The following is a 27,400-nucleotide window of genomic DNA, read 5'->3' on the forward strand; positions in this document are numbered from 1 at the left end:
GTGACCTAATGTTATAAAGAAGCATGAGCAATAAGATAGAAAAAAAAAAATATTCTTAGAGAGAAAGGAATGAATAAGCTAGGAGAAAAAAAAAATGGACCACACCTCCATCAAAGATCAGATTTCCAGATGTCTCCTGAACTCCTACTATTACTCTGGATCTACAGTCTCCCTCTGGGTTCAACTCATAAGGATTAATCCTGATACAGATTTCCATAGAATCTTTTTAAGCTTGTCCAAAACAATCTCTTATCCTACAACCAGAATAGCCAAAGAAATATGTTGCTAAACTAGGGATTTATCTTGAAGTTAGCTCAGCCTACAGTTTTTTTCCACTTCAACATCAAGGTCAAGATGGATGTTAAGTACATTTCCTTCCTATATTTGAAATAACCACATAGAAGTACAGAAGATACTAAAATCTTAACATAATGGAAAGGAAGGGGTAAAAAAGAGAGATTCCAGGATTTGTAGAAATAACATTTTTAGAAGGTGGATGGAATATTACCAGGGGTAAAAAGTGCTATTTCATAATGATAAAAGGAGTTGGCTCATCAAGAAATGTAATACTGGGGCACGTGGGTGGCTCAGTTGGTTGAACATCTGCCTTAGGCTGGGGTTGTGATCCCCTGGCCCTGGGATCAAGCCCTGCTTGGGGCTCCCTGCTCTGCAGGGAGCCTGCTTCTCCCTCCCTGCTGCTGCTCCCCTTATTTGTGCTCTCTCTCTGACAAATAAATAAATAAAATCTTAAAAAAAGAAAATGTAGTACTGTTTGTGCTACTAATGATGGAACTTCAAAATACATAATATAAAAGCTGAAAGAAAGAAAAGGAGAAACACACAAGTCCATAATTATAGTTGGAGATTCCAACACTGCTGTCTCAATAATTGGTAGAAAAATCTGTAAGGGTATGTATCGAAGACTGGAACAATACCATCAGTCAACTTAAATAATTGACATTTACAGAACAGTCCACCAAACAACAGCAATACACACATTATTTTTAGTGTATATGGAACATTTATCAAAGGAGGTGGTATTCTGAGCCATAAAACAAATTTGAATGTAATTAAAGTATTTAAATCCTAAAAATTATTTTGCCCTACAACAATTGACTTAAATTAGACATAAAAGCAAAAAAGGCCTCTGGAAAATCCCCATAAGTTTTGAAACTGGATAACATACTTCTAAATAACCCATGGATCAAAGGAGAAATTGCAAGGTAAAATACTTTGAACTGGATGAAAAGAAAATGCAGCATGTCAAAATATATGGGATGCAGCTAAGGCAGGGCTGAAAGGGAAGTTCATAGCATCTAAAAGTGCTTATTTTAGAAAAAACAAAAATATTTAAAGTCAGTGCCCTAAGCTTTCATTTTAAAAAACTAGAAAAAGAAAGCAAATTAAACTAAAAGTCCAGAAAGAAATAATAAAATAAAAGCAGAAAACAGGAAAATAGAGAAAACAATGAAAGTAAAAACTGGTTCTTTGGAAAGATTATAAAATTGATCTTCTAGTCAGACTGATCGCAGAAAAAGAGAGAAGACACAAATTAACCAGTTTCAGAAATGAAAGAGAGAATGCATATCTCTATAGCTTATACAAATATTAAAATGCTAATTAAGTAATAGGTAACAGGATAGGCTTATATTTATTAAAGACATTGAATTCATAGTTTAAAATTTTCCCACAAAGAAATTTGGGCCCATAATGGTTTCACTGGTGAATTCTATGTAACATTTGAGGAAGAAATAATGCCAATTTTGCATAAATTCTTTTTTTTTTTTCTTTAAGATTTTATTTACTTGACAGGGAGATCACAAGCAGGCAGAGTCAGGCAGAGAAGGGGGGAAGCAGGCTCCCCACTGAGCAGAGAACCCAACATGGGGCTCAATCCCAGGACCCTGAGATCATGACCTGAGCTGAAGGCTGTGGCTTAATCCACTGAGCCACCCAGGCACCCTGCCAATTTTTCATAAATTCTTCAAGAAAATAGAAGAAGAGACATTTCTCAACTCATTCTCTGGGACTGGCATTACACTGATATCAGTACCAGTGAAAGTCACTGGTCAGAAAAAGTCATTATATAAAAGGAAAACCACTGGGGCGCGTGGGTGGCTCAGTGGGTTAAAGCCTCTGCCTTCGGCTCAGGTCATGGTCCCAGGGTCCTGGGATCGAGCCCCACATCGTGCTCTCTGCTCAGCGGGGAGCCTGCTTCCTCCTCTCTCTCTGCGTGCCTCTCTGCCTACTTGTGATCTCTGAGTGTCAAAATAAATAAATAAAATCTTAAAAAAAAATTTAAAAGGAAAACCACCAAATAACATCCCCCATGAGCATAGGTGCAAAGCATTTTTAAAAATTTTTTATTTGAATACAGTTTAGCTAACAGATAGTGTATTATTAGTGTCAGGGGTAGAATTTAGTGATTCATCAGTTGCATATAACACTTGTGCTCATTACATCATGTGCTCTCCTTAATGCCCATCACCCAGTTACCCCATCCCCCCACACCCCTGCCCTCCAGCAACCCTGTTTCCTATACTTAAGAGTCTCTTATGGTTTGTCTCCCCCTTTGTTTTTATCTTATTTTTCCTTCCCTTCCCCTATGTTCATCAGTTCTGTTTCTTAAATTCCACATATGAGTGAAATCATATGGTATTTGTCTTGGCAAAATATAGAGAAAGCCCAGATGTCCATCAACAGATGAATGGATAAAGAAGATGTGATACACACACACACACACACACACACACACACACACACACACACAGTGGAATATTACTCATCGTCAAAAAGAATGAAATCTTGCAGTTTGCAATGATGTGGATGGAACTAGAGGGTGTTACGCTAAGCAAAATAAGTCAGTCGGAGAAAGACAAATACCATAGGTGCAAAACATTTTAAAGAAAAGTAGCAGTTGGCCTGAGTTCCTGTCAGGAAGCTGATGCCTGGTGCTAATCCTTTTCATATGGCATTGGTGCAAGGAGTAACCTGTCCATCCTTTCCTGGCCTATGTATCTAAGAATGGAGCTTACCAACAGAGGAAACCCAAGCACACTGCCTACATCAAGAGAGCTAAAACTTCATTATTAGGATTAAACAAATATCTTCTGTTATTGGAAAAAATATCACAGTACAAAAGAAAAAAGATTAATGAAGAGAACATTCAACTTGAGCTGAAACAAAGTTTCTATAGGGAAAAGGAGAGCTTTATTTTTTTCTATATTTGCGTTGTATTTATTCAAATGAGCAAAGATATTAGTCATGTTTAATTGTACAAATTGCTTCAGGACTGTAGATACATAGATACCCAAAGGGAGATGAAATACGTGTCAGAAAAAGACTGGAAAAAATGTATACCCAGGTTTCGGATGTCCTTGTCTATTTTTTTTTTAAGATACCAAAATCAGTTTATTTTCATTTAATTGAAACCCACTTATTTCCTCAAAGTGCCACAAAGGAGATTTATCATTCTCTTTCAGTAGTTCTCCAGCTTTTTTTAAAACTTTTTTTTACTATGTTCAATTGAAAAGGAGAGCTTTAAAAGATTTCCTATTTAAAAAAAAAAAAAGATTTCCAATTTGTTCCCTTGCAGAAATTGTAAAAAATGTTACATCCCCAAAGACATACCTGATATATGAAAGAATTAAAGGAAAACAATTCTTCAAACTTAGGATAAAGATTGCTGGCTTTTTTTAAAAAAATTAAAAGAAAGGATAAAAGAGAAAAGCAAAGATATCTTTTAACACATGGAATAAAAACAGAGAAGATAATAGAAAATATTTATAAAGGTGTGAGACACAGAACGTTAGTCCAGACAGTAAATATTTATCCAAGAGAAAAAAAAAGCAAATGGAGACAATGAATGGTAACAACCATCTAGATGTAGATTTAACAGATACACATTATCAAGATAAAGAATTCACTTTTTAGTTTCTCCTTTTTTTTTTTTTTAAAGATTTTATGTATTATTTGACAGATCACAAGTAGGCAGAGAAGCAGGCAGAGAGAGGGAGAAGCAGGCAGAGAGAGGGGGAAGCAGGCTCCCCGCCAAGCAGAGAGCCCAATGTGGGGCTCCATCCCAGGACACTGGGATCATGACCCTAGCCGAAGGCAGAGGTTTAGCCCACTGAGCCACCCAGGCACCCCAGTTTCTCCTTTTCTTAATTATGAATGACTTTTGAAGTTTACTAAATAATTTTCTAACATCTACTGAGATTATCCTAAAATTACTAGATTTTGTAATTTTCTACAAAATCCTACTTACTCATTATGATTTCTGTTTGCTAGAGGTTCTTTTTTGAGGGGAGGGGAAGAGAATTTTGCAGATTTTAACCTATAATTTTCTTTCCTTTTGCTACACTTTTAGGATTTTGTAAAATGAACTAAAGAATTCTTCACCTTTTTCTGTGCTCTGGAACATTTCTGATGAGATGGGGATTTCTTTCTCATTGAGAGTTTTGTAGAACTTCCCTATAAAACCAAATAGTTTTGCTTCTTTGGTGGGAGAAGGGTCAGGAGGCAGAGAAAAGATTGTTGTAATTAGTTCTCTAAGTCTTCTCTAGCAAACTGATAATTGATATTTTGATATTTTATATAGGTATCTATTAATCTAGATAAAAATCTAGGTTTTATGATAATCCCAGTGGAGATTTTGGCTGGGGTCATGATCCCAGGATATAAAAATCTAATTAATTATCTATTAATCTAGGTAGATTGTTATATTTAACATGATAAAATTTAGTGTGATCTTTTCTAATAACGTTTAAATCTCTTTTATATCTGTAGAAACATTCTCTGTATTTTGGAGGGAGTATGAAGACAATAGTGGCAAATAACAGGCTTTAAAAATTAGGCTGGTGGGCTTGATATCCCAGCTCCACCATTCACAGGGTTTCTGATCTTCAGCTCATTAATTAAACTCTTCTTTAGGGTGCCTGGGTTGCTCAGTCAGCTAAGGGTCCAATTCTTGATTTCTGCTCAGGTCATGATCTCAGGGCTGTGAGATCAAGCCCTACATGGTGCTCCATGCTGGGTGTGGAGCCTGCTTAAGAATCTCTCTCCCCAGGGTTTCTGGGTTAGCTCAGTTGGTTAAGCGTCTGCCTTTCACTCAGGCCATGATGTCCAGGTCCTGGGATCCAGCACCATGTCTGGCTTCTAGCTTAGTAGAGAATCTGCTTCTCCTTCTCCCCACTGCTCATGCTCTCTCTCTCTCCCTCTCAACTGAATAAATAAAACAAAAACAAAAACAAAAAAAATCTCTTTCTGCCCCCTCCCCTTATTCTCTATAAAAAGAAAAAAAAAAAACAACCCTCTTTGTGCCACAGTTTTCTCATCTGTAAAATGGAGATGATGATGACAATAAAAATAATACCTATTTCATAAAAAATGTAAAGTTTAAAAAAGATAATACATGTGAAATATTGAGAACATTGACCTGTTGTTAGTATACAATAAAAGTTAGTCATTACTGTAATTATAATTAGAAGCTATATTACCTTTTTCATTCCTGACACAATTTTGGTGACTTAATCTATTTTTATTTTTCTTGATTATACTTGCCAAGATTTATTTGTCTTTTCATGTACCAGTTCTTTTGTTTTATGGGTCAGTTTTTTTGTTCTGTATTAATTTAAGCCTTTACCTTTAGTATTTCCCTTTCTATCTTTTACTTGACTTCATGTTGTTGTTCATTTTGTTAAGATTTTTTTTTCTAGCTGAGTTGAAAGCTAGCTTCTTCACTTGTTTCTGTGTTCTTGTTTTTTTTAGCAAGTACATTAAAATTATAAACTTCTTTTTGAATACTATGATGACTTTTCCCCCAGGATTTGCTGGTTAGTGTTTTTATTTGGTTTCAATTCTACATATATGAACATTTCTGTGGCAGTTTTCCCTTTAGACAGTGAATACATTAGAAATACATTTGTAAATTTGCAGATGAATAATTTTTGTGTGTTTTTTGATGGGGGGAGGAGGGATGGATAATTGGGGAGTGAATCTTTACTTGTGCTCACTAAATATGCCATACATGATATTAGTTTATCAAATTTCTAGTATGGCCAGTACATGGACAATTTTTATAAATATTTTTTGCATGTTTGAAAAATAAATATATTCTGTATTTATTTGGTAGACAGTTTCATACAGAAAATGCTATTAGAAACTAATAATTAGATTGAACCTGTTATTTTAGTCAAGCTAGAAAATTGTTATTCAAATCCTTTTTTCCTTAACTTTATTTGTAATTTTCTGAAAAAATGCATTAAAATAAATTTTTCCTTATTCTGTTAATTTTGAAGCTATGTTATTAGGTGTATTGTTTCCTAATTGCTCTATTTCTCAGTAAATCTATCTGTTTGTGAATCTCTGTTGTTCATATGCTCCTTTAATTTTTTACTCCTGAATTCTGTTTTGTTTGATATTAATAATATACAAGCTTTCACTTTGTTGGCATTTGCTTTATTATATGAAAATACAAAAGAAATGTATTTCTCAGAGACATGTTCTCTGTCTCAAGCATGTTATAATGCCTACTATATGTGTGTATATATATATATATATATATATATTTTTTTTTTTTAAAGTTCAAATTCAGGGCTCTTTTATTTTACTCCTGACATATACTTCTTTTTGTTCTTACAATATTCTTATTAATGCACATATTTGATGTGATGTACCCTATGCTCTTAGTTAGTACAAATAAGAATTTTCTAAATGTTTGAGATAGTTGCAATAAAATTAATACAACATTCAGGAAAATAAGATATTTATATACAGATGTCTGACCAGAGCATCAGATTATTCAATTTACATTTGTTTTTATTAATTTAGTTTTTCCTAACTGTGAAACTAAATGTATGTTTTAAAAGTTTGATCATTGTATTCATAAAGCCTGTGAAAAATCCTGGCTTCAGTGTTCCTGTGTGCATTGTATACCTCCTTTGTGACAGTAATTAAAGAGCTAGAAGAAATGTCATAATAATAATAGAAATTTAAATGCAGGTTTTATTATTTACTCTTCCTCTATCTTCCATTACATTGCTGGAAAGAGCATAAATAATGTTTTGTTTTCATTTTTAATTTATGTGACTTCCCTTTGTAATTTAAACATCGGTTACATTTTTTAAGATACTTGTCATATTTCTAGCCCAATGTATACTATTTTTCTTGCCATCATTTTAATAACTAGATAAGCATTATAAGGGAATATATGTTGGAAAGGAACAACATTTTAATATATATGATAAAGCTATAGGTGGACAGAATTGATTGGTTTACTTTTCCCAAAGAAACCTCCTCATGCAGTTGTTTAATGTGAAAGGTTTTTTCTTGAAAAGGTTAAAAAAGTTCTAATCAACTTTTGTACATTATGTAGAACTTCATTTTCTAAACTCTGCAAAAGAAAGTTTCATATTTAATGGGAAATCATGAATTATTCCATTTATTATCTACTTCCTCCTTTCAAAGACATGATCTGGATAAAAGGCGGGGTGAATAATTTCAAAAAAATACAATACATTTTTAATGCGAAGGTGCAAACTACAGATTCTCATGACTATTAGCAAGTATAGAGGAAACAGAATTTTACTTGCAAAACTCGTCAAACTCTTGCAAAGATAAAATGTATGACATACTTCAGTAAAAAAAGAACACAGTAAGCTGAACTTTTCTTTTTAATGCAACTTGTTGTTTTTACTAACTTTTGTCTTTGTATTCTCCAGCTTTACATTTTTATTAAAAGTTGATATTTCAGTCAACTTTTATGAAAAATTGATAGTTCTTTAATTTATAAAGAGGTACTGATGAAGAGCTGAAGGAAAAAGTTTAAATGATAATATTTGAGACAAAATTTCCTAAAAAATAGAATATTAAAAATTTTGGAGAGCAGTCGCAAGACTTTATTTCAAAAAACAGTAACTGTTATATGGGGTTTTATATTAATAAAAATTGTAAATAGTAATAGTAAAAAAGTAAATTGTAAATTATAAATAGTAATTGTAATAGCAAATTTTTTATATTAATAAAAAATTGTAAATGGTAATAGCTCATCATGATGTGATGAGCTAGAGTGATCATGTTTATAGGTGTTTGTAGTCCATTGTTTGTAGTCATGTAGTATAAAGGTTACTTTTGTTTTTCTCCTCTTTTTCTTATGTTTCTTGTTGTTGTATTAGGTCATAGACTACAAAAGAATTATATTACTCAGATTTCTTCTTTTTATCCTTATGACTTAATCCAAAAACTAAGATTATTTTCAGGCTTTATTTTTCAGCTTATGTTTAATTGGTTTTCCTATAGGTGAAAGTTACAGTGTGATTTGAAAAAAAATAAAAATAAAAAAATAAATATCCTTATGACTGCCTCATTTAGCCAAAGGTGCTTGGGCTCAGCAGTAGGCTCCACTGTGAAAATACCTTCCCTGAAAATTCTTCTGAAACGATGACACTCATTCCATACCTTCCCATGTCCAGTCTTTAGCTTAACATTTGTAAATAAGTTTGAGTTTCTCAAGGGAGTTTGCAAGTAATAGCACCATGTTAAAGATTGTGTAATTAGCCTCATCTAAAGAGCTATCTTTCTTCCAATGTCTTTCACTAAACTTCTAAAGAAAACCTTTTTAAAATGTGGTAAAGTTTGAGATTTTTTTCTAGCAGAGAAAATCTTTCAGTAAAGAAAATGTCTGTGACGGCTACACGGGTAAATATTGTGCTAATACTTTATATTGACTGAGGAATAATTTTATTCATTCCTCATTGATGATAATCTCTGTACTTCAAATATTTGACTGACTTAGAATCACTTGAGTAAATAATTTTTAACAGGATATGCGTGTAAAAAACGCCTTTATATTATTAAAGGAATTATTTAAAGCTAGTGTAACATTGCAGTCTGTACTGTCTGCTGAATAACCATAGCTTTCCTCTGATAACAGGTAAAAATCACCAGCAAAAATATTATTTGACTGATTAACATTTTGCTAAATATCAGTTCTTACCTAATTGAATTGAGAAATAATCTTTGGTCCATTCTACGTGAATATTCTATATGTCCTAAAATAAAATCGCCCATGTTGAAGTGGGTTTTTATTGTAATCTTGGCAGAATTCTTTGCTAATCATATTTTTAAATATTTTAATTTTTTGAAAGAATTATATTAGTAATCACCCTACTTATGAAATATTATAGGCTAAACTTTATTTCTTAGTTATTAGATTTTTTAAAAAGAAATTAAAGGTTGAATGGCATTGTTCAATTTGTATATATGCTTTTAAAATGTTGGCAGTCTGGTTTAGGCTTTCTAACTTTGATTACTAATAAATAAAAATTTATATTTTCCGAAAATACAAAGCACACTGACATAAGTAGCACTTTCAAATTAGCAAACTTCTAGTTGTTTAGAAAATCACAAAAATCCTATTCCATAACCTCTCAGGAGGTGGATTTTATGTATTTATTTTTAAGTTACCAAATAAGTCCAGCTATCTAAAATGACTCTAAGTCTAAACTGAAACAAAAATCCTGCCATATTAATATTTATGTTCTCATTTGTTGTAACATTTTCATGGTGATTAGGTTCTTTCAATTTATACAATTAAAGGTGCTATCACATTTATTTGGATGGCAATTCTGAGATTTCCAGAAACAGTGTAAACTAACACATGTGTTTATGGTGTTTCTTTGGAATGAAGCAAAACTGTTAAGTATTTCAATCTGTTAGGAGAGTTTTCATATAAAACTATAGCAACATCTAAGTATATTATGGTATAATCGTAAGTATAGAACAATAGATATACCTTCAAAATTAGAAAATTTATTTTCTCTTAAAGCAAATATGACCAATAATTTCACAAAGAAAATCGTGATTGTTAAAGTAGCCGTTACATTAAAATTCCTATGACATGATTAGTCAGAACTGCAATCATGCTATTACAAGAATTCTTTTCTTTATTGAAATATATGTTAAAACAATACAATAAGCTGAAGTGATTGTATTATCTTTACTCTATTATTCATTTTTCTTTAAGGAAGTTCACCTAAAATGTTTAAGAGAAATTAATAGCAATGATCATCTTAATGACTAATTCAGTTTTAATAACTAATTATAATAAATATAAATATAATAATATATATAATAAATATAATAGATTTTTCATTTCAAGTCTAACATTCTACTTTTTGAGATATCAGCATGTAAATAATTAAAGTAAGTCATATAGAAAATAAGCAGTGATTATCAAGTTATTTATATTGGTGGATATACTGAGATGCAAAATGAATTTGCTTTAGAGAAGCCATCATATTAAAAATGCTTTTTATGTATTTTATTTGGATTAATAAAAATGTCTCATTAAATATGTGTATGTTTATCTCTAAAATATATTTCTAATTTTTCCGAACATGAAAATTGAGTGGCTTGAAAACTGTTCATCTGTAAGATGCCACCTGCCCTATTTACATTTTTAACAGTTCAGTATTTGTTAACTGATCTCATAGACAGCTACATATTTTGCTGTTTCCAGATGGATGAGATAGAATACCATGCATAACTTTACATTTATCTTCTTTGAGTGTCACCTTATTTACATATCAATTAAAATAATATCTGTATTAAGATGGAAAATGAAAGTTATCAAATTTACATGATGTGACTGCAGTTTGCTAAATTTCCAGTAGATGCCCCCAGAGACCAGTCAACTTATTGGAAATCCTTTAAATTTAAAAAGCGCTTTTTCATAATGAAACTTTTCTTTTTGTATTTTGAAGCACATGGAAAATAAAAGTCCTAAAACTCTCAATTCTCCAATGGTTATTACACAGAAATATATGTGAGTGGTGACAGTTTATTTCTTTTTTTTTTTTTAAAGATTTTATTTATTTATTTGAAAGACAGAGATCACAAGTAGGCAGAGAGACAGGCAGAGAGAGAGGAGGAAGCAGGCTCACCGCTGAGCAGAGAGCCCGATGCGGGGCTTGATCCCAGGACCCTGAGATCATGACCTGAGCTGAAGGCAGAGGCTTAACCCACTGAGCCACCCAGGTGCCCCGACAGTTTATTTCTTAATTAGTGTTAGTTCTTAATCAGTATTAGTTAATACTATGGCTAACAATTGTTCAAAACTTACTTGTGTGATATTAAGAAAAACACTTTCCGTTTTCATTGTAATTCTATATGCTTTTCAGCCACTTCAAATATAATTGATATTTTTTCTTTCTAACTTCTCTTTCTTTATACATATTTATATGGCTAAGGGAATGGCATATCTTTGTTTAAGCTTTTGGGAAAATTTTATTCTTTTCACAAAAAAATATAAAAGATACCCAAATTACTTATATGGTTTTTATCGGTATGTGTGTCAAGATATGTATATTTTCCCATTCTAATTTTATGCCATATCTACTTACACTGAATAGTATGGGTAAGAATAGTGACTCACTTTATTCCATGGAAATTATATTAACTGAAGCTATTTAAGTATTAATTTAAGAATCGATGTAATTATCCCGTAGGTGATTCCAATAACATTTATTCCTACAATATGAATGTAAGACTGTTATAACTGACACATAGATAACCCACTAGTGACTTATAAATATTAATTTAATGGAATAAAAGTATTATCATGACTTTTGATTAGATATTACATATCTTTTGAGTTTATCTTTGTCAGATTAAATAAAAATTTTATGATCTTGTTTTAAAGTATGATTTTTTATTAAACTGCTTTTGAAACAATTTACTGAATATGAAGCTTCACCTTGATACAGTATTTGAGTTTGTCCTAAGAAAATATGTTAAATATATTAATCATGTATTTGAGTAGTTGACAATTCATTTTGATTTTGAAAGTCCATCTAATAACTCATAGAAGTACCTATAAGTTAAGAGAAATAAAGTAAGCTGTCGTATCTATTCATTTCATTTATTCATGTTGTTCATATTTGTAGAAGTGTGTGCTTTTTATCCCTTCATATGTTTGTCTTTCTCAGTGTTCTTCTTTTATTAGACTTCATATATCCTTGAGTGACAATCACGTCTATTTAATTTGCTTTCCATGGTTGGTACTGTCTTATTCCTTATTTTGAGGAAGAGGATTCTTTAGGAGAGTCACGGAATGATACTAATCTCTTTTCCCAAGTCAGCATAAACATGGATTAGCATGGACAAAGGCAATGGCTTTCAAATTTGAGATTACATGTAATTGTCCAATTGTGGCAAATTCTGAAACAATCAATGCAAATAAACAAATATGTGTAGAGGAAGAGAAAGAGAAGAAAACCAACAAATCTGATGTAATAGGAGACAATATGGTAAAGTGGAAAAAACAGAATTTGCACTTAGAAACCTGGATGTGAATTTCAGTTCTGCCCCTTTATTACTTTGTATGGCTTTGTCCCTTACATGGCAAGTCACAACCTCACTGAAGACAGTTTTTTTATCTGTGAAAATGGACGTGTTGCCTTGTAGAGTTATCCTGTGTTAGAAATGATGTCTACACAGTGTCTACCACGTTGTAGATACTCTGTAAGTAGCCGTTGTGAATGTTTTAAGACAGAATTTTAAAAATGATATAAAATATCATGGCTGTTTAACAGGAAGCTCCTCATCTCTCAGCATCTCCACACATTCAACTGCTAGGAAGTTCTGTTGAAGTGTCAGTTTTACATTCTGTAAATGTATAGATTTTTTTTAAAAAAATCTTTGAATCTTTTAGGGCAGTTTTTATGTACGTTTAAAATGTACAGACTCTCCTTTGAAGAATGCCTTTAAATAGAAATCAAATCCATACGGAATGGATGACCACTTAATTCCATTCCTAATTTCATTCTTCTCCAGCTGCATCTCTGGGTTGCAACCTTGGGTATCTGCAATGACAGATGTCTTCCTCAGGGTAGAGACTTATAGAGCCCATCATATTCATGAATGTCACAACTTCTGCTCCTATGAATGGCATGTTTTCTGTCAGGAAAACTCCTCTCAAATTCTATAATATCAAGTCTACATAAATTTTACCAGAATTCTCAATTTCTGCCCAGTATAGTGACTTTTGAGGTCAAGGAGGTTTTTCTTCTTCTGATACTTATGAAGAATATATTTTAATTTAGACTAATATTGGTTTTAATATTACAAATGAAACTAAAGACTAGTAACTTTGGGTTCAAATGAAATAGCAAAATAATAAATTTGAATCCTGTCTATATTTCCATTTGTGTTTAGAAGAATTTTCTTTCCATAAAGCAAGTCAACTTTGCCTGTGATTCTGCTATGAGATATAAAACCTGAAAAATCCAAATGTAATGGAGGGACTTGATAAGGTTTTTTTCAGATGGTCAGTTCATTTTAATAAAAGAAAATTATTTTGATTAAAAGAAATAATTTGCACTAACTACAAAGATTGAAATAGGAACTTATTTAGTAAATCACTAATTGCTCTTGCTTTCAGATTAGTAATGAGGCTTAAACAAAGACATACCTATATACATGCATGTGTGTGCACACATGAATGTGTATAGAAAATCAAGATGACATCAGCATAGCTATTTATGCATTTTAAAATACATCTCTATTTGAAATCTCTTACACAAAGAATGGTCTTTTTAAAAAATGTACAAGAAATTTTAAAAGATTGATACCAGTTATATATCATGGATGTTCTGAGGCTGAAAGATGTCTTGGAAACCATTTTAATACAGTCTCTTCTGAATCCATTCTGTACTTCGGTCACAGGCAGCAGACACTGATTCTGACTAATAAAGTAGAAACCATTTTTTGGAAGGATATTGGGTAATGAGCTGAATTTAGGGAGAACCTAGTTCATATGAAAAGGACAAGACCTGAGACCCTTGATAGGATGTTGGTAGCAAGAACTACTTGAGACGTTTCCCAGGATGTCACTCCTAAGATGACTGAGCTCCAACAACCTTCTAAACCTTCATTGTGTTTCTTGCCTCAAGATTCAAAATTATGGGAGAGGAACCGGTTGCCTTAATTTGGGTCACTGTGGATCCACCCCTTGGTTAGAGAGTCTTTAAAATCAAATCCCACCAAAATGACCCACAGTGTGAGAATGGTCATTTCCCAAGTGTTCTGGAGTGCTCCCTGTGGAAGTGGAACAAGATGTTGGGTGGACCAAATCCAACCGAAACACCTTCACCTTCTAGGTGAAGGAAATAAGGAATGATTTTCTGCATTCCTGTTGAGATTAGAGATAAGAGATTAGAATGTAGATGGCCTCCTGGCTTGTGTTTATTGTTTAAAGTCAATGTTTTCATTTTTACTTACTTATAGTTTTCTTTTCTTCGAAAGCATAATCTTACAAAGATGACAGTACTTGTTTGAAACAGGGTTTTGTTTGAAATTTGTTTGAAACAGCGCTGGGTTTTCAGCCCCTCAGTCTCAGATCTCCTATATTCTCCCACAACCTGCCCCTGCTTTGGAAGTACCACTTAGATATCCCTTGAGCCTCCTCACACTCAAGTTGTCTGAACCAAACTCATTATCTTCACACAAAGCTGTTCATCCTTTTGTATTCCCCTCTTTAACTTGTTAAATTACCAATTACCTATGATCTGACCTCAAAACCTGGTTGTCATCCTAGGTCTTCCCTTTCCTCCACACCCAACACCCACTCAGTCACTATGGAATTGCTATTTTTATCTCCTAAATATGTATTGAATCCCCCCTACTTCTCTCCATTCCCTCCGCCTTTCCTTTGGTTCAGCATCTGTGGCCTGTCCTTTCCAGAACCACCATCTCTTCTCCCTGCTTTGGTTCCCAGTTCTACTCTCTTCCTGGCCATTCACTAGGATCAGATGTAAATTTCAGATTCACAAGCTCAAGGATGCCAAATTGAAAGCCTTTATTTTTTTAGAACTTAATTTTAATTCCTGGCCCTGAGCTTTGATTCTCCCTAGTGTAAAAATCTAATCTTGTCCCTCTCAGGTAATGTGAGTCCAATTCAGTGATTTCTCAGGTTATTCAGGATTCTGATGCCTCTTCCCCTCACCCTATTTTCTTAATATAGAAACAAACAAGTGCTGGTGCAAGGTAGAGGGGAGGAGAGTTGCCAGATTTAGCAAATAAAAATATAGGATATACACTTCAATTTGTGTTTCAGAAAACAATAAACTTTTTTAATATAAACGTGCCCTGTGCAATATTTGGAGCATCCTAATACTAAAAAAAATTATTCATTGTTTATCTGATATTCAAATTTAACTGGGCATCCTGCCCAGTTTTGTCTGGCAACTCCAGGGCTGGGGGTTTGTCAGTATTTACTTTCAGATCTTAATCTCGGACCTTGCTATAGGACTGAATGTGCCTATCTGGTATCTCATTTCTCCATTCTTCTTGGCTAACATAACTCCAGTTTTGCTTGGGAGAGAAATGTGTCCAAGGACAGGCAGGATATTTGCTTTTCCCAGTCTCTTTGCAGCAAGGGGTGGCCATGTGACAAAGTTCTGGCCAATAACACCAAAGTGAGAATCTACTAACAGTTATAGGAATGCTTTTGTTTTTCCCATTAGAAAGGAAAGATACAAAGGTGCCGCCAACCTCCCCTTTCTTTTTGCCTTGAAGATGGGCACAATATCTGAAGCTATAGCAGCCCTCCAGTGACCAGCAGGGGACGAGCATGAGGGAAAGATTAAGGTAATCCCAGATGCACTGAACTTGCCAGACCACTGAACCAAGGCCAGTAGATACATACTTTTATGCATCTTGTGCTGTGATAAGTGGAAACCTCTAGTTTTAAAGGCACTAAGAAACAAGTTCTCTTACTTGTAGTTGAATGCATTCTAAACCTATGGGGTTCTGTACAGGTGTCCACCTCTGATGCTCTCAATTCATTCTTCTCTGTCAGATCTGGAAATATATTGACCTGACTCCTTTGATAGTTCCCTGATGCTTCTTATTCTCAGAGTTAACAGCTGTGTCCTTCAATTCCCAGTGGACAACCCATACAAGAGCATGTTAGCACACACTCCCTTGTTGTGTCCAGTGACATTATGACAGATATACCAGCCCTCTCTTTCCATTAACTTTTGTGTCATACATGGAGCCCATAGACTGTTATGGCATTTCCCCCATACCTTCAGCAGCTATGGAAAATTATAGTGGCTGGTTCTGGTCCTCTTTTACTGAGAAACCCTATACGGTGACTTCTGCTGTGACTTGTGTAGGGGCAGGTAGAAAGCAGGGGAACAAGAGGACATGGCCTTTGCAGCATCTCTCACTGCTCCTCCTTCATACTCTCCTCCTTTATCTTGACTGGAGGGTAGAAACAAACAAAATGCTCTTACTTCTTTTCCCCATATCATATGTTTTTGGTCTCATACAAGATGGTGGCTTTTGACCTTTTCCCTAGGAATGTGGTTTACTTCTGCTTTTTATGGATGAGCCCTGTAACAATAGGTGCTATGCATCTGGCTGCTGGATGGGGGAGGGTAACAATTCAGCTCCGACACTCCTTCCAGATGATTTTTCCAAGCTGCAGTCTCATGCAGTCATTTCCCTAACTCAGACCCTTCAATGGTTCTACCTCTACCTTACTCCTAGCTTGGAGTCCAGACTTCTTACCAGGGCTTTGCGGTCCTATCTTTTCTTTTAAAACTTCTCTCCCATCACTCCTCTTTATGTGCTTCATTTCATACCTAAGCTGATCCACGGAGTAGGAAATTCTTGGTGGGTAGAATCTGGGCATTTTTGTTTTGTTTATTTGTTTGGTTTTTTAATTCTATAGATGAGTCTATTGCAGAGCCGGCAGCTGGGAACCAGTAGTGCAGGACTTTACATTTCTCAGAGCATTTTCATATACATAATTTAATTTTGTTCTTAGAAGAATCCTGTGATATAGGTAGAGCATAAATTGCTATGCACATTTTACAAATGAGATGAAATGAGGCCCAAGGAGCTTAGGTAGAACTGGGCTTAACCTTGAGTATCCTGACTAATTCTAGGCTGTTGCCACTCCACACTGAAATTTTTATTGCTCGTAGTATCACATTATGTCAGTTTTAAATACTTAATTGTCCCCTGATTTTTTTAAAAAAAGTGTAATATAATTAGTAGTTCTATGATTTGGCCTCTGATTGCTCATTAAGTAGAATAATAGCCACCACACAGCTGTTATCCCATCACCCTCTTTATTTCCTGTATAATACTTTCCATCATCTAAAATTATTTATTATTTGCTTACTTACTTGTGGGTTGTGTTCTTCCACTGGAATACAAACTTCACAACGAGAATGAACCCATTCAGCCTAGTACAGTGCCTTCCACTTGGAAAATTTAATAGTTATTCGTTGAATAATTAAATGAAATATTCCTTTGTCACTTTGTCTCTTTGCATATGATCTATTGCTAAATTAGAAGTGAATTATTAACAAATCATTAACTTAATCCTAACTGAAAATATTTCAAATATTCTTAGTAATAGATTTTAATAAACATTTTCTAACCAAACATCCAGTATGAATGAATGAATGAATGAACTTCCATAACATACAGTGAAGCCACTTAATATAGAGTGCATTTTTTATATTGAATGGCATGTTTAATTTTTGCTTAGCATATTGGGTTTTTTGTTTTGTTTTACTGGGGGGCTACTCTATCAAGTACTTTTGGATATTGTAATTGCTATGGTCTAAATGTATTCCCCTAAATTCATATGTTGAAATCCTAACTCCCAAAGGTGATAGTACTAGTAATTGAGGTCTTTGGGAAGTGCTTAGGTCTTGAGGGCAGAGCCCTCATGAATGGGATTAGTGCCTTATAAAAAAAACAGTCTCCAGAGAGACCCCTAGCCCCTTCCACTATGTGAGGATACCATGAGAAGATGCCCTCCAAGAACGAGGAAGAGGGCCTTCATCGTAACTAAGTTGTAAGCTGGCACTTTGATCTTGAAATTCCAGCCTCCAGAGCTGGGAGCAGTGTATTTCTGTTGTTTGTAACAGTAACTCAGTCACTATTATTTTGTTCTAGAATGGACTGACAGCTGTCAGCTCATTTATCTGTCCCTATTAAAGGGAGTTTAGCTCTGGAGCTAATATATTTATAATGTAATTTTACTAAAATAGCTATATTTGGGTAGCTCCTGGCATCTTCCATTAAACTGAAGTTGTTCAGTTACAAGTGTTTGAGGCAAAGAGAGTTTTCAGCTTTCACTCAGGAAAAAAAAAGTGTGATTCAACCTTTAATTTTTAGAGAAGGAAAAAACTACACAGATTTAAAGGATTAAAATAATGTTCTGAGCTTTGGATTTCTTACTCCCAGTTACCGGAACTCATACAAGAAGAGCATTTGTGTGGACATGCTGCGAGATGGTTATCATAAGTCCTTTACTGAGCTCTTCGCCCTGATGGAGAAGTGGGATGCCCTGCGGGAGACTGCGAAAGTTAGGTCCCTTTTGTGGTTGCAGAGACCCCTGGAAGAGCAGCCTGATAAGCTGGATCACTTCTACCACTACCTGACCAGGGCTGAGGCAGCTGAAAGGAAAGGTGAGTGAGGGGACGGTGGGCAGCAGTGCTGCAGGAACCGGAACAGTGAGTCTGTTCTGGTGAGGGAAGTTTCCAGAGTGTTTCGTGCATGAATTGGAAACATTTAGGCACCTGAGCACCATTCATTCTAGACATCTAAGCATCTTTATGGAAAAAGTGAGAGGGAACGTGGAATCACAAGGCTGCCCAGACCCAGGGGCATCCTGCTGATGTCATTCCAAGCCAGGATGACAATGCATAGCACCTGATCACATCTCCAGAATTTTTCAATGTGTTAAAATCTTTTGTATCGAATACAAATCTTTTCATAGTTTTAAAAATATATATAATCTGAATACTGACTTTTATTGATGAAATACTTTCAAAGAGAACTGTAACTTGAAAATTGTACTGATTTTCTAGTATTTATATAATGGAATCTGAAGTTTTTATCTATAAGTCCTATAGATTTCAATCAGAGAATTTTTATTAGTGAATAGTGAGAAGACATGAGAAGCCTGGAATTCCCAATTATGAGTAAAATTGTTAATTTTATATTTTCCATCATATCACTTCTAATAAATTCCCTTTTTTTGTATCTAAAAATTTTCCAGAAAGTCAATGTTTCAAGTACTGAAAACATTTTAATTTTTCTATAATTATATACTGATATTGTTGTCATGAGGCTTTCCTAGTTACATATTAGGAATTGGTCATTTTATATAATCAAAGAAAGGAAATCCTAGAAGTTGGCATATAAATTTGGTGGTTTAAATTATTATTTTTTCAGTTTTTTTGTGTGAAAACACCTTAGGACTCAGAAAGAGAACCTCAGCCCCAACAATATCTATATTTCATTTCAGGGCTTCCTATGGGAAAATAGAGTATTACATAACTTTTTGTAAACCAGTGCTACAGTGGGGAAAGTTAATGGGGACATGGAACAGTATTCAAGAGGCAGCAAAATCCTCTCAGCCTCTGTGGTGGAGTTAATACATGTTTCCCATCAGGTTGTCACCTGGTTTACAAATAGGAGATATACAGAAATCCTAACAACAAGTGAATGAGTGTGTACATGTGTGTGTGTGGTGTGTGTGTGTGTGTGTAGAAAGCAAGTGAATATTTGTATTAAGAAAAGTATTTAACTGCAGCATTGACTTTGAAAATAGAATCCTTTGGAGAATGTTGAAATGTGACATCTAATTTCTCAAGAAATTAACTGTTATAAATAAAAAATGCTATTGTAAAAAACCTACATTCTAGTTTCAGCTCCAAATTCTGAAGTGATATTTGCACTGAAAATAGAATTGAGCAAGATAAAAGTTTCCCATTACTCATTTTTTCAAGTTGAACTTATCGTATTCACTAAGTGTTTTAAATAGAGGCTTTCACGGGAGTAGCATAAATGTGAATCAAATACATCACTTGTTACAAAGTGTCATAAATATGAGAAACTTGTCATAAAGCATTTTGTAATTATAAAGAAACTAAAATGCTAAGTAGTCCACCTTAAGGTAGAAAACATTTTAATTTTTTATTTTAAAAAAGTAACTAAACATTTAAATAAAACTGTTTCTCAGATTCCAAAAGTTAACAAAGTCCAAACTTTATAGTAGTCAATATTTTATATACATGTTGTAAGTAAAGAGATACTTTCTTTACTGGGTGTCTTTATCATATACTCATTATAACTAATTTGCATTTGCTAAATGAAATAAAATTACCTCTTGCTCAGGATAACTCTTCTGTAAGGTTATCTCCTTCAAAATGCACTCACTTTTGCCTGGTTGAAATGTATAAAATGAAAATTATTGCAAAAAACGTTGGAAATACTTCAGTTGAAGTACATGTGAATATTTATATGCCTTTTAAAAATTTTGTATAATTGCTTTCACATTTAACACATGAGCCTTATCGAGGAAAAATTGTGATACATGTTAAAAACATCCCAGAAAATGGGATAGACATGTTCACTCTTAGTAACTTGAATTAATCCTAAATCTTAAAACATGCCTGCACTTGCCTGTACTCACATGTGTCCACCCACACACTCTTAATCTAGACTATAAACATTTGTTAATGGTGTCTCAGGATTCCATCCTATATGGTCACGAGACATACAGAATCTGAGAAAAATTTTCCTAAAGTAGTGTATCCTTGAGCATTCTCATTGCTTCTCATTGGAAAGACTATCACTCTAGGGTCACAATGAAGTTCATTTAATCAAAGCTATGGCACTAACAATAGTCATCTTGGGTCAGTTCTGTCTCTTGAGACTTACAGAGCAGAAACCCAGAGTTATTTAAATTACTCTTCAAAACATCACTTGCTGTTTTATAGCCAAGAAATATTTTAAGTAAGCGAGTCATTTCTTTTTTGATTACTTTCCCTTTGTTAAGGTGGGTTTTTTTTTGTCCCTAATAACATTTTTTTATATTACCCATTGTTGTAAATCATCGCTGTACCATCTGTAATACTATGATTAGGGCCTTGTGCCCCATGGGGCTAGAGAAGAGATGGCAATAATGGTAATGGGCAACTGAATCAATAGATAATTCAAACATTATTTACACTTGACTTTAAATCATTGTTAAGGGTTAAGCAGCAATTTTTTTCTAATAACATTTATTTAAGATACCCCAAGTATGTTCTATACAAGTAGAGTCCCATAAGATCTTTACACATTTTATATAAGGCAAAACAAAAATAATTATCTGGTAAAATAAGTTTGAGAAACACCAGATGAATTAACATGGATATTAAGCAGGTTGGTTTATTGCAGGACTTACCAGAGCCTTTAACATGCTGATACATATTGTATGGTCACTGAAAGAAGGAACTTAGCAACTGCATTTTCCAAATTTATTTCATCATAGAATCTCCTTTTTAGATAGCAAAATGAATACTGATCTAAATAATAAACCAACAATAAAAATTATTTTCATCCTATAAATATCTGCTGACAATTCAAGTAAGTGGTCCACAAGCAAGGAGATAAGGATGCTTAGAATGTAAAGGGTATAGCCCATATATTTGGATTGTCCAAAGATTCAAAACTTGAAAATACTCCTTTATACTTAATACTCTGAAAAATACTTAATTTTTTCTGCTTAGCTGACAAGTGCTTTAAATATGGAATCTTGATGGCTTATACATCTTGTTCTAAAAAAAACCTTTAAGAACTATTGGAAATGTTTTTTCTATTAAGGTGTAGTTACTGAAAATCAGAAAAATTATTTTGGGAGCACTTTTTTTTAAAGAATCTCTTTATATAACTTTTTTAAAAATGGAAGATATGGAATGCTTCACAGACTTTAAAAAGTAATAACTCTCAAATCACTAAAGATGACAAAGAATATAAAATACTACAAAACGGATTTTAGTGCTCCATTCACCTTAGGTAAAAGGTTCACAATGGAAAGATAAAACGTAAGAGAAGTCAGTTGTGAGAGTATTTGTTTTAAGTAAATAACTCTGGTTACTTACTGCTCTTCACTTAAGCTCTTTCCTATATTGAGTAACCTTAAGAAGCAGAATGGCTCTCCAGAATTCCCAGCTCTTTCAAAAAATATTTAAAAATAGGGAGATGGGGAGACCTGTTTCTTCTTTTTTACTTTAATGTTTAGGTATAACACTTACTTTGAGATAAATCTTAATTTCCTATGAAATTATGAAGCATCATATGTAAAGGAATGACATAAATTTTAGAAATTTCTTTTGAAACATTAGAGTGACTTATGTATAGTTCTTGAAAATTACCTTTTGTTGTAATCAGCCTTGCTTCACTTTTTTTTGGGCCCTTTGATTTTAATCTTACAGGAATACTAGTGGGCAATGTATAAATATTTTTCATAATTGCAATCCTTTCAGGAATATTTGGGTTGACTTTTCTGATTGTAGTGAATAATTAGAATTCTAATAGATAGTGATAGTTATAAAATTCTAATAGATAATGATTGTTATAAAAACTCCATGGAAGGATAATCAGAGGTTACCACATATCTACAACTGTGCTTTAAGCACAGATGCAAAAAGACATGAAGATTATGAATTTGTTCATATTCACCAATAGAGTGGAGTTTACAGGACTGAGGCACAATTTATTAACACACACATTTTTGTCCAAGCTTATGATTGATTGCAATGGGGTTTATAAGACTGATTCACAATTTATTAATACACTTTTGTGTACAAATAGGTCAGGTGCCATTTTAGGAAAAAAGGGAGGGTTTAAAAACTAACAACTAATAAACTAGTAACTGACTGAGTGAGAAGGATGACTAATATTAATGCATTTTCAGCAGAAAAAGATATTCAGAAAACAGAAGACTGAAAGTCCACTCTTTGTTAGCATTGTTAGTAACTTGTATTGCTGGAAACATTGCAGAAAGTATGGACCTTATATGGTCATCCTAATCATTATTTGTTGTATGGACAAGCTCATTGTTGTTTTTCCTTTAGGGTAAAAATACTTTTCTATTTTCATATCCTATCTGCTTTTTCATTAATTTTTTTTTTTTTTTTTTTTTTTTTTTTTTTTTTTTTTTTTTTTTTTTGCCAAGGTTAGGAACATTGCTTTCTCTTGAATCTCTGAATACTCTTCAAATTTTTGATGGGAAAAGTATTTGATGATAACACATACTCATTTCTTCCACAAGAACTGAGAACAGTTCTAGTACATATTATCCTGACTTGGGTCTTACATAAAGTCCAGTGTTCAAACCAAAGAGTATGTCAATTTCTGACATGTTCTAAGTTTTCAAAAAGATTTTTGTTGCTTTTTTTGTGTGCACATCCTTTAACGTTAAGTATTTTTGTGGTTAAAATACAGTAACTGAAGTTTGCATTTCCATTTTTAAAAATAGTTAAACATGTTTTTAAGGAAAAATTAAAAATGTCAGTATGTTTGCCATTTGAAGGGACAGCTGTGAGACATTTTTCTAATGCAGTTTGTTTCTTTTTGAAGAATACTTTGAAGGTGTCTATAATAACTTGTATGCACTGGCCTGTTACTTCAATAATTCTGAAGACAAATGGGTAAGGAACCACTTCTACGAACGATGTTTTAAGATTGCTCAACTGATCAAAATTGACGGTGGGAAGAAAGAAGCCGAGGCACATGCGCACATGGGACTTCTCTTCGAGGAAGACGGTGAGTGATCATTTATCAGGCTATCCTGCTTGCTCTGGAGGATTCAGAGTCCGTGCAACCAGAAAGCACGTGGGGATTGAGAAAAAGACCTGAGGCATTAGTATAAGAATGTAAGTTATTGAGATTAAAAAGCAAAGGTGTATGACTTACGGATTAACCGTTAAGTTTCCTTGCAGTCATATATCCACCCAAGTGCTCAGGCTGGAGTTCCCAGCAGCATTATCACAAAGAAAAAGCATCCACCTGTACCCATCCATGCATATTGGTCATGCTATACAATTTTGATTTTTTTTTTCTTTCTTACAGCCATCTGTTCATTTTGACTTGATTTCTCATATATGAAAATGAGAAAAAAGGAAAGCATATTCCATGATTTTCCTGGTGCCCCTATGTCGCCTACATAAGGAACCAAAAATATCTCTATAATTTAGGTATCACCCCATCGTGATTTTATAACAATTTCTGAAGGAAGGTCCTTTAAAAGTAACTTCATACATAATATGTTATCTTAAGACTAGCCAAAGTCTAAAACAACAACAAGGAGCGTCAAAAACCTATTTTGTATAGTAGTTTACTAAAGAATGCAAATAAAAACTTAAAGAGTTAAAATTATTTTTGGAAGGAATGGTGGGTAGATAATATGCAAAGAAAATACATGAAAAGATAGTGTGAATAATGCTATTTCTTTTCTGGAAAAGCTGTCTCATTTTCCAGAAAATTTTTACTTTGACCAAACAGTTAAATTAGAAAATATTTATTAATTTGTGGCTAGGACTTTATAGGACTTTGAGAAAGGTTTAAGAAAAAAAGGTTTTTGTGCTTCAGGAAATTACGCATTGTAATCTACAACAGGATAGGTGCTAGGAAGTGGTAAATGGTTGGTTCTGGGGCCATCTTGAGGGCCATTTTCAGGAATGGCCTGAAATTCAGAGAAGTGAGAAAACATACAGACTAGATATAAGGAAGGCATAATGGAATCAGTAGAGACTGATGAGGGACTTGGAAGATGGGTAGACTTTAGGCAGATGAAGAAACAAGAACATAATCTGTAAGAGGGAACTACTAATGCATAAACACTAAAGCATAGTTAGAGGAACTAGTAGGAGGAGCAACCTATTTAAAGCAGAAAATGTGTTTCTGAGCAGTGGTAAGAACTCAGAGTGGAAAAGTAAAATAGGGACACAGCCACATTCAGAGTTTGGGCCTAAGCTTCTATATATTCATGGTAAGGAAAGGATAATATTACCATTATTTGACAAGTTATTTGCTAAAACATTTAGCCTATTGTTAAAAGTAGAGTTTTGTCTTTCGATTTGTAAAAGTGGGATAAATTCTTGGGCGTCTGGGTGGCACAGTTGGTTAAGCATCCAACTCTTGGTTTCAGCTCAGGTGGTGATTTCAGTGTTGTGAGATTGAGCCCCATGTCCAGCTCTGTGCTCAGCGTGGAGTCTGCTTGAGTTCTCTCTCCCTCTGCCCCTCCTACTCACGCTCACACTCTCTCTTTCTCACTTCCTCCCAAATAAGTAGGTCTTTTTAAAAATGGGATAAATTCTTAAGTAAGGTAAAATTCTTGCTTAAGCTTTTAAAAAATATTCTCATTTCATAAGTGAGGTAGATACTTTTTTAAACTTTTAAAAATTATTATCTTCACCTTGCAGATGAGAAAACTGCACAAAGAGATTAAGCTGCTTAATAGTGAAGCTAGTATTTACTAGTCAGCTAGCTTCAGAGCCTATAGTCACTGCTCTGTGCAAACAAAAGATTGCTTCACTTTCATGATGTGCTAATTATGAAAATTATATATTAGAACATAATTTAGTACATTTTTTATTCTGCTCTAGGAAATTCCCCCCATTGAATAGAATAAAAATTGTTTTTTGTTTCATTTCGTTTCTGTAATTAGAGCAATAATTTTCCGTCACCTGCAGTAACAAATCAGATAATTAAACTGCCCATTCCTGGTCCACAAAAAGAAGTCACAAAAGAAATAAGAAATAATATATGAAAATAAGGCTGTAGAAGTCAGGGCTACATTGATGAAAATGTAAGAGTAGGCCAGTGGGATTCAAATAGCTATCATAGGTGTATTCTGAATTTTTGTATAAAGTTTAATTGTGATTTTTTTAAGATTTATTTTGAGTCAGAAAAAAATTATTGCAGAAAAAATGCCTAACAAAATTTGCCATCTGAACATAGAAGAGTACAGTCCAGTAGTAAAGTGTATTCACATTGTTGCACAATCTGTCTTCAGAATGTTTTCATCTTGCAAAACTGAAACTCAGTACCCATTCAACAACTTCTTGCTTCCCTCCTGATTTTTTTAAACCTTTGAATGCATTTCTGTTGGAGAATTTATTCATTGCTTCCTTTCTTTATTCATATATCTATGCGTTTGCTCAACAACCAGGTACCATGGTTGCCCATATCATTTCAACGACTGAGGACGGCAGAGTTCGGGAAATGTGAGGGTGGTGCGGCTGTGAGATTACATTCACAGGCCCTTGGCTTGCTCCCATTTTCGTGCCCCACCCTACAGCATGATAAAATGCACCCATACTTCACAGCAAATAGAATATTTTGGCTATGAAATTATTTTTAAAGTACATTGTATTTTTTGTTTTGCAGCCACTTTTGTCAGCGCCAGAATATTTTTCTATGCCCTTAATCAGTTCATAGACCCTAAGAGCCATGCCTTGATTGCCTGATGGATAAAATGACTGAGTTGGTGTTGCTGAAAATTCTAAACATTGACTTTGAGTGTTGATGTGCTTTGCAAATGGTGACAAGCATCTGTGCAGTTTTTGTAATCTGGGTAGAATTTTCATGGGGAGGATAAACTAGGACTACTTAGAATATGTGACTAGAGAGCAGTGGGGACTCACCTGGCTGTAGAGCTCCCCCTGAGGTGATGGAGGTGTAGCTTCCGCAAATCTGAGCTGATTGGTCCAGACAAGCAAATGGAGGCCCCACAGCAACAGCTAGGCAGCAGCTGTGCTCAGGGGCAGGGGTGCCCATTCAGGTTAAAGCAGGATACCAGCCGGCAGATGGCAAAGGGCAGGTTGTCAGGACCCAACCAAGCAGGCTGTAGTCCAGGGCATGGCTCCAGAACCCTCAGGGAACTATAGAGCAAATGAACATGGGCAGAAGCCACAGTCACAGGGACTGGGCACCTGGGTGCAGTCATGGCCAGTGTGCAGCCCACTGGCACATATGTGACCGGAGCCTCACCCAGAGCCCCCTGGCCACAGTTGAACACAAGTTCTAGTTCCCACTGCTGTTAAAGATGAGGCCGTAGTACAAAATGTGGCCTGATTTCCATTGACTAAAAGGCTGGCAGTCTCATTCTTCATGTCACGTATCTTCAGACTAGAGCTGGGGTATCAGACATGAGTCGTCATGTACTGACAAGTGCTTGTAGCAAATCAGTGGTTGTATCTTCTTTCAGAATTGTGACCTATTGATAAGGACAAATGGACAAACGGCATTCACACACCTCCTCTGTGGAGCATCGGAGAAAGCTCTCAGACACTAGGTTAGTAAGGGATGTGCCCATTCATTCTAGCGCAGCGCACAGAGGTCTAGCAGGGCCAGATGTCGGATGCTGGGAGAGAGGCTTTCTTAAGAAACATGATTAGGGAAACACTGGCTCCTCCCCTGGGATGATCTGGGGCCAGGACAACAATGGCATGGTAACATGGCAGAGCCATAACTTCAGTACCCTTCTGCTGGGTCATCATTAGTGGTTGGACCCAACACTAGCCTCTTCCCTGACATG

The 27,400-nt window shown here is 34.4% G+C and overlaps 1 protein-coding gene across 1 annotated transcript in view; it reads left to right on the top strand.

Moving 5' to 3' along the window:
• The window catches only part of LOC111156551 (tetratricopeptide repeat domain 29), a 230,319-nt gene that overhangs the window by 16,273 nt on the left and 186,646 nt on the right, over positions 1–27,400 (top strand). The window contains exons 3-4 of the mRNA XM_022517530.1: positions 18,271–18,494; positions 23,440–23,625. Coding sequence (XP_022373238.1) covers positions 18,271–18,494; positions 23,440–23,625 — 410 coding nt within the window. The remainder of the gene's footprint in view (positions 1–18,270; positions 18,495–23,439; positions 23,626–27,400) is intronic.

The sequence above is a fragment of the Enhydra lutris genome, unplaced genomic scaffold, assembly GCF_002288905.1.
Source record: "Enhydra lutris kenyoni isolate GAN:26980312 unplaced genomic scaffold, ASM228890v2 scaffoldscaffold3, whole genome shotgun sequence".
Taxonomy (NCBI): Eukaryota; Metazoa; Chordata; class Mammalia; order Carnivora; family Mustelidae; genus Enhydra; species Enhydra lutris.